Below are 15,628 nucleotides of genomic sequence, written 5' to 3'. Positions count from 1 at the left end.
CATTCAACAATAACAGATTCATATTCGGAACTGTTTCTATTTAATGTATCACTCAGTTAAAAGATGTAATCTCTTTTCCTAACGTAACTATGTATTTGGATTAAAAAAATATTTATTTCATGAAAATATGAGTAAATTGTATTTGAAACAATATATCAGAAAATTATTGGCACACAAACCTTTACAAAACAAAATAAATCTTCAATCCACCTTTAGTTCACAGTCATCTGTGTAGTGTACATAAAAGAATCATAATTTTGATATTGGTAACATAACAGCCAGAAAATCTTGTAGAGAGATCTTAAAGAAATTTCAAATTCTAACGATTCCAAGTAATTATATCTTGAATTGCCTCACGTTGGTAAAATTGCATTCAACTGATTTGAAGTAATATTCACACTTTCACAACTATAAAACCAGACATAACATCGTAATAACTAGTAAGTATCCCAAGACACACGAACACCAAATACTAGTCAACAACATCGTTTGCAGATATCTCGTTTCACAATCATTTACCTGCGAAAGTTAAGGTGATGAATGTAAGGTAATTTAAGACAAATCTCAAACAATTGTTATGCTGAATTGATGTGGTCGATATTTAACGAAAATCCGCAATTCACTAACATCAGTTATTTAACCATCACACCTTCAACCACCTGAAGATGCCACAGTTATAGCGAACCCCGTGTTGTGGCTAAGTAACTCTTTTTTATTCATTTATAAAAACTATAACCCATTTTTCTGAAGATGCCAGATACATAAATAATGTTACCACAAATCATCTCTTTGATATAATCTGTTCCAGATCAAAGTTCGAAAACTTTTCCTCAAAAACAAAATACATATTAACTGTGTATGTAGTGATCAGGGTGCCATTATGTTTCAGATAGAACACATTGCGTGAAAATATGCTCAGTTTGAAAATTATCCATATTGTCGTTTCCAGAATATACCATTTATACAAGGTAATTTTGGAAAAGATGGCCAAAATTTGAAGGCATATGGACTCGCATATGGAGCAATTGACAATACAACGAAATAATCTCAATCAACTTTGTCTCTAAACTGACACCCAAGGAAAATAGAGCCCAGCCACCGATGGCTCTAAGAAAATGATCTTTCAGTAGACAGCTGCTCTATGTTAACAGCAACTCATAAAACAGTAAACTCATGAAACTAAAATGTAAACTGTTCAGTTTTTATCTATGCAAATTTTATTTCACTGAAATACAAAAATTGGCCAATATGTGGTTCCAACAAGACAATGCTTCATTTGCACAATTACTGCATGAGTGAACTCTCTTGTTTTGGTAATCACAATTGGGTCCTTATTCGCTCCATTTATTTTTATGGGGTTATTAGAGGTCAGATGTCTAGATCAACGAGCTCAGAACCACCTGTGGATAACGACGAAATTGAACCCTACATCATAGAAATTCATCTACATTCATGCAAGATGATCATTTCATCTAACTAAATGGACGATAACCTAAGAACAATTGATCATGAAAAATGTCGACAAATCAGTGAGTATATGCATGTCATGAATAAGCCTATTTTATGTACTTTGTACGACTTTGTAACGTTTTCTCGGTTGTCTCGAGCGCCAGTTATTCTCTAAAGGAAAAAATATCAAACCCACCCTGTTGGCTTCGAGTCGAAGATAAGATTCCTAGTTATCTAGTCTAGGGTGTTAGCGAGCGATAACTATTGAGAGTCAAAATCCGAGTTCACAAAGTTTATTCGTTGTTTCGCAATAAGGAACACAACAGGCACTATTACACAACTCAAAAAATCCACCGATTTAGAGGGAGATAAAATAAATCAAGTCAAGTGAAAATCACAGTGCAATAGGTGGAACAGAAACAGTCTATTTTACACACTCAAACGGTTTTTCTCGAAAATATATACGAATAGCAATGCAAAGGTGGTGAATTCATGGAGTTGAAAGGAAAGAAAAGGGAATCCGATCTCAAACGCGTCACGGGTGTTACGGATTTGTTCGCCACCCAGAACCAATACCTACACTTCGGGCAATGATGTCACATTATCAACTCAGCAGGGGTGGGGTTCGAGCAAGATCGCATAAAAACACGGCGGTTCACCTGTGAGTGTTTTCTGCTCCACCCGGGTTTCCACAACAGCACAGAATTGTACTAACAGTAGAGGTAGACACTGGTGAGTTAGGAAAAAAAGGCACGGGATTAACCTCTGCGTTCTGTCTCTCCTGGGTTTTCACATTAGTAGGTAGAGAGTCGTACTTACAGTGGGGTAGAACACAAATTCTGGCAAAGAATAGGTAAAGGTTGAAGCTTTGAGGTTCCCTGATAACAGTACGGAGTGCTGTATTACCTCTGTACGGAATTTTTGTAAGAACTACATTATAACTTTCTGTTTCAATAAAAAAATAACAATATCATAGGTGAACTGTTTTCCGTTTGATTCAAATCTTGCGTTAATTTAGTATAGTTAGACACTGGTAAGTTAAAAAAAAAGGGCACGGCGATTATCCCCTGCATCCTGTTTCTCCTGGGTTATCACACCAGTAGAGTGTCGTACTAACAGTAGGGATAGAACACAAATTCTGGAAGAGAATAGGTAAAGGTTGAAGCTTTGAGTTTCCCTGATAAAAGTACGGAGTGCTGTCTTACCTCTGTACTCTTACCTGTGTGTCAAAAATTGAAAATCGAGTTAAAAATATAAACATATCAATGTCATTAACCTCCAATTTCGAGATAATCAGCTCTTGAAGGAAGAATACTAGCGGAGTTCCGCAAAATCCGACAGTTTGTACCAAATAGGAACAAAAACCACAGAATGGTGTAGTAAGAGCTACGTGCAAGTAAAAAATATCGATTTCAAAAACTAAAGAGCCTGCTCGACGACAAATTTTTCGCAGCAAATTGCTTCAATTATAACAATTGTTCATGAAAATAATAATTATTATCTTTCACAATCGACGTCTGGAATGATATCTTCGAGAACTTCAAGAGTCAATTATGCTGGCGGAATGAGGAAACCAATCTCTTCTGGATATTAACAGCGGCCGATAATTCGAAGTGGAACATGTGCCTTTCATACGAGATTACCACATCGTTTTACGGTCCCAATAGTGAATCTAGTACGAAAGCAGTTTGTTTTTACAAATTCCAGAGAGCATCGTGAGAACACGAGATCGGTACATGCCGTCATTAATTCTCCTCATTAATTAGCTCTTCACTGGACAGAAATAGAAACCTTTGAGACATTTATGAAAGGCACATTTAGTAGATGAAAGTAAAGGAGCGTATCAATAGTACCTATATGCATTCATTTTTGCAATTGTGATTTTCAATTAAGATAATTCAGCAATGACTACCCTATATACGAAAAAGGCATGCTTTCGGTATCACTTCTGACTTCAATCCCTCCTGCAGTATATGTTACTGAACTCATTGAACTCAATATACACTCCAATCACTTCTATAAAAGCTGCGGTTGGCCTTGGAAATTTTGAGCCAATCCACATTGTATTATTGTATAGTACGAAAAAGTGAGGTTATGAGACTTGTCAATTTTTGAATTTTAGAACCAATGTTGTCGGTTCTACATAAAGGTCCTAGAAATTACGTATTTCTCGCAATGTGAATTATCTTCGGAAAATGAATGAATTCGAAAAAAATGTGATGAACATAATTGACATTTGAATAAACTGATTGAAGTGATTTTTTTATCTAGTTACTTGCATGGAATGTAGAAGAGATTATTGTTTAAGTATATTTATTTTTGTTAAATATGGAAGAAATTGAATTATTGACACATAATATGCAGATACCCGTGAAGAGTGAATGTTGGTTATCCTTCTGGATTAAAAGTTGAAGACGTAAGACGTTATGACGTCAGTTTTGTTCAATCCAAGTTTTATATAGGAACAACAATCTGGTATTTTCATCCAAACATTTAGATTGTGAAAATTTCCGAGAGAAAGTAATTTTGGCTACAATGAGATGCTTTTGTTGACATAAAATTTTACCTTCATTCGCTCTTTACGAAACATCCCATCAATAACAAAATCATCCTCAGCAACAAAGAGGCTATCCTTGATCACACATGAAAAGGTTCATAATTTGAAATAAAAATTGACATTTGACACAATTTTGTGCTTTACTTTTCAATCACATCCTATATGTATGTACATATTCTCTTCACCTACATACTTTCAAGTCCAAAAGAATTGAGAATAATAATCATTCTATAGCGGATCGATAGTTTTTGCTTTCCCTTTGCATATATTTTTCCAACGATGCATTTCATTTGAAATAATTGCTGAAAAAATATCAACTCTCTGCATGCCATAAACATTCATATCGCTGTATATTGTCTCAGACAAATTTCGGTGATTTGATTACACCTGATAATTCTGTTTTCATTCTCCCCACAATATCCGCTCTTTCCAGACCATTCTTGAGATATTTAAAGAAAATTCCCAAAGTTTTCGAAAACAGTACCGCAGTACCGTAGAGATCAGTGTGCCGGGCTAGTGTTTCTTTAGATATATCAGTACCTATTAGAACATATTGGACGAAGCCAAGATGAAGCCTCTACCTTCCACCACTCAACTACCAAGATGGAAGGAAAAAAATAAAGTAAGTGTTATTCGTGAGTAGCAGGATTTCACATAGAGTATTTACAAGCATAACAATCAAAAAATTTGAAGAGTGCATGACGAAAGGTGGTTGTAAGTTTTCTTCGAATTATTATAAAATAGTGATACATGATATTGAAAAATTTTATTAGTAGGTACACAGAAATTACTGGTTAGTACAGATCATCAACAAAAACATTCACACATAAGTCCTTATATACTTGAGTAGGTATTAAAGTAGGTAACGCACAAAATATACATCTTCGGTATTTACTTTTTTGTGGAAAAATGATCGAACAGGCCAATTTTTGTTTTAAATTACACAACTATAATTGAAGAGTTTGTCACGCACCCCCTACGAGGGTTGGAGTGTAGTTGAGTTCTTTTCAATGGCTTGGAAAGAAATGGGTAGACCTTTTGTTGCTTATGATGATTTTTGGTCCCGAAATCAATGCAACAAAATTTGGTCGCAGATTCTGGACTCAAAGTTAGGAGATTCCTATTTTTTTCAGATCCCTGAAATTTGTCCCTAAAAAATAGTCTTTTCTTTTCATCTCCGAATCCGGTCAATCCAAAAATCACTGAATTTGGTACACAGGAGTTATATGATATACGAATCGCATAGTGCTTACTATTTTGCCGATGAAGTCTTTAGAAGACACTAACCCAGTATAGGAATGCAACGGTTCAACTTATTGAACTAGAATTTGAATTCTTTTATGTATTTCGAGATCAATAAAATACACTTCAGGAGTGATTGACGTTTTCGAGATATTATAGAAGACATTTATTTTTCGTAAGGAAGTAATTGAAGAATTATCTGAAATAAAAATCACAATTTTAAAAATTAATAGACATCGATACGTTCTACTTCCCAACAAAAGAGAAGCAATCACCAAAAAATAATCTATATTTCTAGTTCCACATTTATGGACAACAGATGCATATGCATATTCTATATTTTCAAACTAATATTCTGACATGTCAACATTTAGCATGGCTTCTCGAAATAAAAAACTCATTCATGTCGAGCCCTTATTGATTGAATATCCAGAGAATTAAGATTGAGTTGACTCACTCGAACCCAATCCAAAAATTTGTAATTTTGCCATTAATTCTACATGAACGTTTCTTCATCATTTCAAAAAAAATTCCAACTTTTTGCATTCCAAATCAAAGTTGGTCCTGAAAATGACCCGATCGAGCCTATATACAGCAACTGTCCTATAAATAAAAATAAAACTTCACACAAAGTGTTTTCAGTCTTAAAACATGCCAAAAACATTCTTTCTAGTTCGCATTTTAGAGAGTTTTCTCGATGCTGGTTCTTTTTTCCATCTGGTCGGATTCACTGATGGGATGTAGCTCGGTACTTGGTTCGGTACTTCGTCTCCGATTCCTAATTCTCTCACCACCCGTACCTTCCCTGAATATTCTAAGAATGGCTTCATGGGCTATCTATCCTTAGATGAAATCTGTTAATATCATTGTAAACTGCTGCAGTTCCTTCCAATGATTGTTTGAGCGCTGAGCTCCGCACATTTGAGCAGTATTCAAGATCTGAATAATCCAACTGAATATTCAATGATTAGTGACAGATCTTTCTGTTATCACGCTCAATTTAGAGTTCAAATGTTAATCAATTATCAAGTAGTCTATCGGTCGACCTACAAACTGCAAAAGAATGTCCAAAATAGAGTTTGTACACGGAAAAGATATTACATTTTCTATGGCTACGTACTGTTCGGCGATGATCATTTATTCAATTGAGAAAGCATACATTGCAAAAGATTTCATTACGTAAGTAGAAGCAAGATAGCACTGCGAAATAAACATATATGTATTTCATACAGATAATTTACTGCTCGACATAATAAGAGATATATGATGAAAAATTTGTCATTACATTATAGTCCCGATATAAACAGATGCTATCAATGATTTTTCAAGGTTGAGAACTAATGAGATATGAGGATGGCCCTTTGCACCATTTAAAAAATAAGGATTGAATTTTTAAACCATCCTTAATGGTGAGAATGTGATGATTATTTATTGGAACGGTGCAAATGGCCGTAAGTTTATCAAAATATGAAACTAATTCGATTTCGATATAGATCGAAGGATATAATTTTTCAAGAATAATTAGAGATTTCGAGAATTTTATTCCAGTATCGTTATATATAACGAAACAAAAGATTTTTTTGAAATATGTATACAGGGTGTATTTAAAGGTGAGGCTTATTTTTAACAGAAAGTAGAACTGGTCGAAATAAAGCGATTCGCCAAAATCACTTATACAAAACCTTCAAACTGACAGAGTTGAAAGAAAATTGAAAATGATTATTGAAATAGATAATACGACCCTAGATCATTTGTTATCTGAATTATCTCAAAGCAATGGGAAAAAACTTATCTCGTGATGACTGACTCAACCATATGCCTATATGGTTTCGTTAAGGATATTGGCCCGTTCGATTTTCATCTGGGAATGAAAATAAAAACTCAAGATTGCCGAATTTTTCTCATTATTTAGTAACTTAAACGATTTTATGAAATGGCTCGTTTCGATACCAACTGTAAGAAATATACTTAGGACCAAGTGTAAAAAAATTGAATATTAGTTCAAAATCTCAGGAATAAATTTCATCCAAATTATTCACAAATTTTTTCACAATGGTCATCACAACCTTCTTCTTGTTCGAGCACTCCATCAATCGTTGTGAAAATGGGATGAAATAGGGTAACAATAATAGCACTTTGTCAACATAAGCACTTTCAATAAACTGTCTCAATTCTCTACACTTTTTTCATCTCAAATCGCACAATACAACATTTTTTTCGAGTGACCTGATGCAACTAATCAGATAGACTCGGAAGTACTGAACCATTCATTTTCCATATTGTTTTTCCGTTGCCGGAGTCACCTTCCAAATTCACTTACTCCAAATTTAATGAAGTTTTGTCGAACTTCTAGAAGTTATAGCTCGGCCATCTTGAATATTTTGTATTCACAATTTATGGTGGACTTATTTTGATGACTTCTACCTTCTATAACAAAAGCCTCACCTTTGGAAGCACCGTGAGTACGAGTCTACTTTTTTAAGGCTGTGAAGTATAGTTTTGTTCGAACCCTTGATTTTAACACTGAATTACTCAGGAAAAGGGGTGTTTTTCATTTAGACCAATGTAATATTTCTGCCATTTCTAGTCAAACACAAAATGAAAAAAAATAGACGAATAAATTAGGTCAATAGGTGAGGTTTTGTTCTCCACCTCTCAAATTCTATTGTTGGAGAAAAATTGATATAACTTCAAAATTGAATAATTTTTTACTGAACCTAATTCTTCGCATATTCTCCTGATTCCCTTCCTTTCAGGACCAGAAGAAGTGCATCACTACAGCCGAGGGAATACTGGTAACGCACCCCACCAGCAGTATCACTGTAGGACAACATGGTCCTATCGTCTTATACGACTCGAACCTAAATGAATCACTGGCCCAATTCAACAGGGAGAGGTTACCGGAAAGAGTGGTCCACGCTAAGGGCTCCGCAGCCTTCGGTCATTTCGAGGTGACCAATGATATCACCAAATACACAACATCGAAAATATTCGAGTTGGGAAAGAAGACTCCGATTGCTGTGAGGTTTTCCAGAGTAGCCGGAAGTTTGGGATCAGCCGATACGGATATGGATCCAAGAGGTAGAGCTCATGTGGCGAGTAGTATCTACCCCACGATCTACCCACTTACGAACCGAACCTGCAACGGCAATAAAATCCAATAAAATTATATTATGACTTTCGACGTTTGTTTCGTCGATGTTGACGTGCTGAGAACTGGCTTCCTCCACGCCTCGAAGCGTTCCCACAGTTGTCGGTCTTTACCATGCTCGAAAGAAATAAGGACCGTGCCTCATAAAGAAGAATGGATTTTTATTGACGTTGCAGGTTTGGTTCGTCAATGAGTGCCTACAGACGCTAGACGCTAGAATTAACGGAGGTAAAAGGACAAGAGCCTGATTGTCCAAAGGTATCGCGAAAAATTTTAACCATATTGGGAAGAGTCGGATAAAAACGTACAGGCGATGGCGGGAAAAATCTACCCCTATCGTTCCCACAGGATATAACCAGCGCTTGCGCGAAGAAAACATTTATCAGTCATTGGCCTACGAATTTATGTTGAGCTAGTTGCTGGTCATGTGTTGTGGGTATGAGGAAGAATAATTGTGATTTTCACTTGAAAATAAAACGATATGTCTTTGGAACAACATATTGTATAAACGACACACCAATTTATTCAACTTAGGAGTACATTTTGGCATTCACCTGTTGGACAATGGGCTGCAAGTGCCTTTATTTCACAATTGTGGGAAGATACAAAGTGAATAGGAAATGTCGAGAAATATTTTTAGGAAGTAGGAATGATATAAGACTGAAAAATATGTGGTCTTGGCCTAATGAACTCGAACCAAAATTGTCGACCACTTCTGAATAGTACTCAGGTGATGAAATATGTACCAAGAAATATGATCGAAATGGCTCATTGAGGTTACTCTCAACTCTGCGGAAAACTAAGTGGGTCCAAAGCATCAAATAAGCATATACAGATAAATCTCTTTATAAATGCGCATTATTGAGAAATGATAATTTCTAGTTATCCTTCTCCTTAACTAGAGTGGGTGTCTGAAGTGAAATATCTTAGAATAACCATAGATAGTAAGCTTCTGTGGAATAAGCATATTGAGATAGCTGCTTGTAAAGCAATAAAGAACTTGATGGCATACAGAAATCTGGCTGGTGAAGTTTGGAGATGTAACCCAAACATACTGCGATGGACATACGTCATGATTGTGAAATCAGTAATCACTTATGGGGCAATGATCTGACATGCCAAAGCAAGTCAGAACAGTACGAGGAAAACCCTCGATAGAATACAAAGGTTAGCCTGTGTTTGCATCCTCGGTTTGCATCACTGGAACTACGAGAACGTATCCAACTAGGACACTGAATATCATTATAGATCTCACATCTCTCTATCTGGTGGATGAGGCCATCCTAAGAATATCCAGGGAAAGTACAGGTGATGGGAGAATTGGGAATCAGACAGCCTGGGCCTCTCTGACTAAGTACATCCCATTATTTGCTAATCTTCCCAGAGATGTGACGATAAAGAAAACATCGAGAAAACGTTCACTAGGATGCCAAGTATAAAGGAAGATTGGAAAGAGAGGAACCCACCCCCCAAATCCTCTGAATTATATTATTAAATGGTATACAGATGGTTCGAAAACCACGACAGGGACTGGCGCAAGAGTATTCGGGGCTGATATCAGATGCTCACTATCGCAAGGGAAGAAATGTTTGAAATCAAAAAATGTGTGGAAATAAACCTAGAAATGAACTATCAGAAATGACACTCAAGCTGATTCTGATTCGATTCATGGGAAATGGAGAAACCAATACGCCAACCAGAAAAGGAGCACAAACTCCTTTCATTGGCCGAAAATTTTTCGTGGTATAGGAAAATGTCTCCACAGAAAAGAGTTTCAGGAGAAAAAACTGAAAGAGAAGAACTCTGGAGAAAGAGAGACTGGAACATTCCACAAAGTTGGGAACTTTTATTCCGCGAGATTTAGGAAGTATCTGAGCAAGAATATGCTGCACATCCCTACTGGAATACTTATAGGGCATGGTCGCACCGAATGAAATGGATCGAGCAGAAACTAGCAAGTGCAAATTTTTTGGGAAGGAGGAAGAAACTCCACATCACCTCGTGACAGAATGTTTCGCCACTGCTAGCCAACTCATGAAATTTTTTAGGATGAGAAAATTGCAGGAGCGAGGAGGTAACCTCCTTGAAGCCATGCCAGAAACTGGAGTTCATTAGAACTATGAAACTGGACGGCGAGCTGTAGACAACATAGCGGCGAAAACAGTTCCACACAGGCACAATAAATTTGAATGCATTAACATTAAGATACATTTTTCCGAAGTTATGTTGAAAACGATTATCAATAGGCCCTTTTTGAGGGTTGTAGTGTAGGGCCACAATAAAGAATTTCCAGCATAAGGTCACTAGACAAACGTTTCATATTTCTTGGTATTCTATCACTACTATTATGTAGTATTTAAAAGTACCCTAGGAAGTGCCAGTAAACGATTTGGGTTTACCTACCTGATTGTATGCCTACTCTTTGAAGACATGTTTATGCTCGTGTTTATCTTTAAATTTAACCTACTTAAGCCTCTTCTCAAAAAAAAACAACTTCAAGATTGTTATTTGGATACGTATTATGTAAAAAACCGATAAATATTTCCAGAAAAAGGTAACCCGCCTCTTGAAGAGTGCTCCTAGTGAATAAGAAGAATCACTTAAACAAATAATTCTTTGTGTCCTAAAATAATATCCAACATTTAAGGAATTATACAGGATGTCTGTGAACAAATGCGAAGGACTGCGGGAGATGATTCCTCGATGAGAATAAGCAGAGGTAGTTCCTATTAATTTTTTTCGAAATCGACCTCCATTCCAAGATACAGCCTTCAAAAGGCGATGACGAGTTGACAGTTCTCAATTTTTTGTTGGAGGTTCTAAAAAACAATGAGTCATAAAACTACACATAATATGAAGCACTCAGTAGATGTTACTCACACAATTTTTTTAGATCTCATAACTTCATTATTAAGTGTTGAAAATAACAACCCCTTATGATTTCAATTCAAAAATGGTTTTCGTGGAATAGATTTCCGAAAAATAAAATTCTCTTATGGTTTCCAATTCAATTCTGGAGAGAAAAAGTCTCTTGCAAAATTTCGGTACAGTCGATACTTTTCTCGGAATAAATAAAAACTTACAAGCAGTTCCGATCACTGTTCGTTCCTTTCATCGTAAGTGTTCCATAGAATGATTACCTCCCGCTTAAATACATGCATCAACTCTCTGCCTCATAGACATTCGTATACTGCTTGTAAGTTTTTATTTATTCCGAGAAAAGTATCGACTGTATCGACATTTTGCAAGAGACTTTTTTCTCCAGAATTGAATGGGAAACCAGAAGAGAATTTTATTTTTCGAAAATCTATCCCACGCAAAAAATTTTTGAATGAAAATCATAAGGGGTTGTTATTTTTAACCCCTAATAATAAAGTTATGAGATCTAAAAAAATTGTGTGAGTAACTTCTACTTACTGCTTCATATTATGTATAGTTTTGTGACTCAGTGTTTTTAGAACCCCTAAAAAAAATAAACACTGTTAACTAGTCATCGCCTTCCAAAGGCTGTATCTTGGAAGGGAGATCGATTTCGAAAAAAAAAATTGTAGGAACTACACCTGCTTATTTTCATCGAGGAATCATCATCATGTATATATACAGGAAAACCTGTATATATACAGGAAAACCGTTTATCCCCTGCCCATTTTTGAGGATTGAAGCCCCCAAAAGGCGGTTTCGGACACAAGTTTATATTATGTTATTCTACTATGCCGAGCAATTAGGCTCAACGTTTTCGTCTTGCATATCGAAAGAGTTAAGAAACACTCGTGAAATGTTCGTAGCCTTTTTCCCTCGTTTACGGTTTATTAGATAACTTTTGTCATTGCCGACTGCATCCACAAATAGAACGAATAAAAATACAGAAAATCGTACCATACCGTTAGACCAATTCCAACAGCCATCCGGCTATTGACCGATCAATAGAAGATTTTCCTTATTTAGAAAGCCGTAGGAAAGTTATCTTCGAGAAAGGATACGGCACTGCAATTAAAATCGTGTACACTAACATCAAGAGAGCAATGATCGCGTCCAGCATGGTAATTTGGTCTACCATTGTGAGTCGAATGAATTCAGCAAAAAGCTAAATAGCTGTGTGTAAATACACACGATGTCCAACAACACGAGCCTTTATAAACTCGTCACAAAATTTTATTTTTCGAACCCATTAATTACTGCAAAGGGGACAACTTATTTGTATGATGATTTCATGTCCCCCAACAGGATTACATTATGTCATATTTATAGTTTATTTGGAATGATAAATTCACCTTCTTCCTTGATGCCGATATTTTTGTATTTCTTTGTCGAAAGCATGATGATGTTATTATAGACCGAAATCGATAGCTGCATAAAGTAATATCTCAAAAAACAGTGTGTTAGTCAAATACCCCAATTATTTTTTACTATTTCACATTTCCCTCCGGTTCAAGTCCAAAACTACAGTTGTATAGGAGTTCGAAGCCCACTGCCATTATTTGTAGACTCTGTACAATTCACGTATTTCTATAAATTTTCTATAACGCACTATTGATGAAGAACATTTTCAATTAGTTCGTTTCGTTTTGCTTTATTCTGTCTCTAATCCGCCCACAATAATTAATACATATCTCTCGACTTATCTTGAATAAATACCAGCTTTGTTTTTCCGACTGGATACAATTTCGAAGAAAAAGCTCATTGCAGCTAACTAGTGCTCGAAAAATCGAATTAATTTTATAAAGTATTCAGTAATCGAGAGCCCTTTTTAACATTATTCCACGCAAATATTTGAGCGCTCAGTGATTCTAGCGCAAAACAAAGACTGTGTGTGATGGTGCAGATCAACAATAGGTCACTTTAACGGGATTGTCTAATTGTGTACATGGTCCCGATGTGATGAAACATAGGTAAACAACATACTATGATCTCAAAAAAAATCTATTTGTGTCTTTCAGAATATCTAGTTATTCATGAAAAGAGCCACAACAAAATAGGTTCGCCACTTTATTTGAAGTAACTTTGCATGTTTACAGTGTAAAACTGAAGGATAGACTTTTAATTCAAAATGGTTCACTACAGTTTCCCTTAGCTTCTCCACAAGATTGTAGAAAAACGTTCAAGACTAAGGATCATCTTACATCAATGTAAACCTCATTCTTAAATTATTCATTCTTCTCTTGCTGTTCCAACAAATGAGTATTTAGATTTTAGATGCTTAAAACATGGAAATAATGGGTGACTGGCAGTATTAGTCCAGATCTTACACCTAATTGATAACGTTAACTTATTATTTCCATGGGTAAGGAAACCTACAAGGTTTGCATGGAAGAAGCAGTAGATGCTTTTAAAAATTAAATAAACAAACTACAGCTGGAATATTGGAGAAAAAAATCCTTAAGAATGACTTTCACGAATACAAAAATTCACTGACTGTGGAGAGGAATAATTTGAAGAATTATAAATGGATTTTCTTCTGTATATAAACAGAAATCCGGCCAATCAAAAAGGGGACAAAGGAAGCACTAATATCACCTCGTACACATTTGTAGATTTTATAAGCAAAGAAATATCTCGGAAATATATTTCGAAAATTTTGCGATTTGCATTTTCTACATAACATTTATAATTGTTCATTAAATTTTCCTTTCAGGTTTCGCGATCAAGTTCTACTCTGAAGAAGGCAACTGGGATTTGGTTGGAAACAACACACCCATTTTCTTCATTAGGGACCCGATTCTATTTCCCCAATTAATTCATTCCCAAAAACCGAATCCTGTGACTAATTTGAGAGAATGGAATCAGTTTTGGGACTTTTTATCACTGAGGCAAGAATCTGTTCATCAATTAATGTTCTTATTCTCTGACAGGGGAATACCGCAAAGCTACAGGCATATGCATGGTTACGGATCACATACATTCTCATTTGTAGATAAGGACCAGAAACTCACTTATTGTAAATTCCATTACAAGACTGATCAAGGTATGTTATGAAGCAGAAAAATAATTTTCAATCCACAAAGAATAAAATTAATTCCTATTTATGCACCTAGATAAAAGGCTATATAATATAACATACAGAGAGTTACATTTGAAAATATACATGTCCAATAACTAAAAAATGAAATAGTAATCACTAAAATGAATATCTCTTCTGACATCTGTGATTTAACACACACAAGGTGCAGTTCATTATCAGTTATGCCAAGATTTTATTTCTTTCAGGCATTAAAAACCTATCACCAGCAGAAGCCCAACGTATTGCAGGTGAAGATCCTAATTATTATGGAAGAGATCTCTATGATGCAATAGAAAATAAAAATTATCCATCATGGACACTATATGTCCAATTAATGACACCAGAACAAGCCAAAACTAAAAGTTATGATCCTTTTGATATCACAAAAGTATGGCCACATTCAGAACAGCCACTGATAAAGGTTGGCAGGTTGCTACTGAATAAAAATCCATCAAACTACTTTGCTGAAGTTGAGCAACTGGCTTTCAGTCCAAGCAACATTACTCCAGGAATATGGATCTCACCTGACAGATTATTGCAAGGTCGCTTAATTTCTTACCCTGATGCTCATAGGTACAGACTAGGAACAAACTATGCCCAACTGCCTATCAATTGTCCTTTCAAAGTGAGCAATTACCAAAGAGATGGTGCTTCAAATGTTATAAATCAAGGAGGTGCTCCTAACTACTATCCCAACAGTTTCAGTGGTCCTATTGAATGTCCTCATAATTATCCTTTACCTCAACAAATAGAAGGAAAAGCTGGACATTATGACACAGGAACAACTGAGGATGATTATAAACAAGCTAATATTTTTTATAACAAAATTTTGGATGCACCTGCAAGAGGAAGGCTAGAGGATAACTTAGTGTCTACTTTCAAGAAAGTAACAAACGAAAAAGTGAAAAACAATGTTTTGCAAATGTTTTCTAATGTAGATCAAACTTTTGGAAATAATTTAAAAGAAAAATTAAGGAAGTCTTTGATGCAAGAAGGATCCTAAATAACATATTTTCAGTACGTGAGTTGTAATATAAATAAAAAGAAGTTGCAAGAAACTCATTTTTCATTGAATAAATTTCGGAATTAATGTATTTCATCCTCATAAACAAGTGTCAAAGGATCAAAAAATTATTATTTCATGTGATACAGAAAAAAGTACCATGAAAGTTTATTCATGGAACCAGGGGATTTTTTTTATTGAAACTTTGTTTCAAGGGCTTAGGACCAA

At 35.4% G+C, this 15,628-nt stretch overlaps 2 protein-coding genes across 2 annotated transcripts in view; one reads left to right on the top strand and one right to left on the bottom strand.

Annotated features, from left to right (window-relative positions):
- Nucleotides 1–15,628, bottom strand: part of LOC123315789 (mannosyl-oligosaccharide alpha-1,2-mannosidase IA-like) — a 40,881-nt gene that overhangs the window by 24,468 nt on the left and 785 nt on the right. The window lies entirely within an intron of this gene.
- Nucleotides 4,442–15,455, top strand: LOC123315791 (catalase-like). Its single transcript, XM_044901646.1, has 4 exons — nt 4,442–4,628; nt 8,005–8,329; nt 14,032–14,361; nt 14,604–15,455. The coding sequence occupies exons 1-4, from the start codon at nt 4,575–4,577 to the stop codon at nt 15,398–15,400; spliced, it is 1,506 nt and encodes a 501-aa protein (XP_044757581.1). The 5' UTR covers nt 4,442–4,574; the 3' UTR covers nt 15,401–15,455.

Source organism: Coccinella septempunctata, chromosome 6 (assembly GCF_907165205.1).
Source record: "Coccinella septempunctata chromosome 6, icCocSept1.1, whole genome shotgun sequence".
Lineage (NCBI taxonomy): Eukaryota > Metazoa > Arthropoda > Insecta > Coleoptera > Coccinellidae > Coccinella > Coccinella septempunctata.
This window is presented reverse-complemented; position numbering and strand designations above follow the sequence as displayed.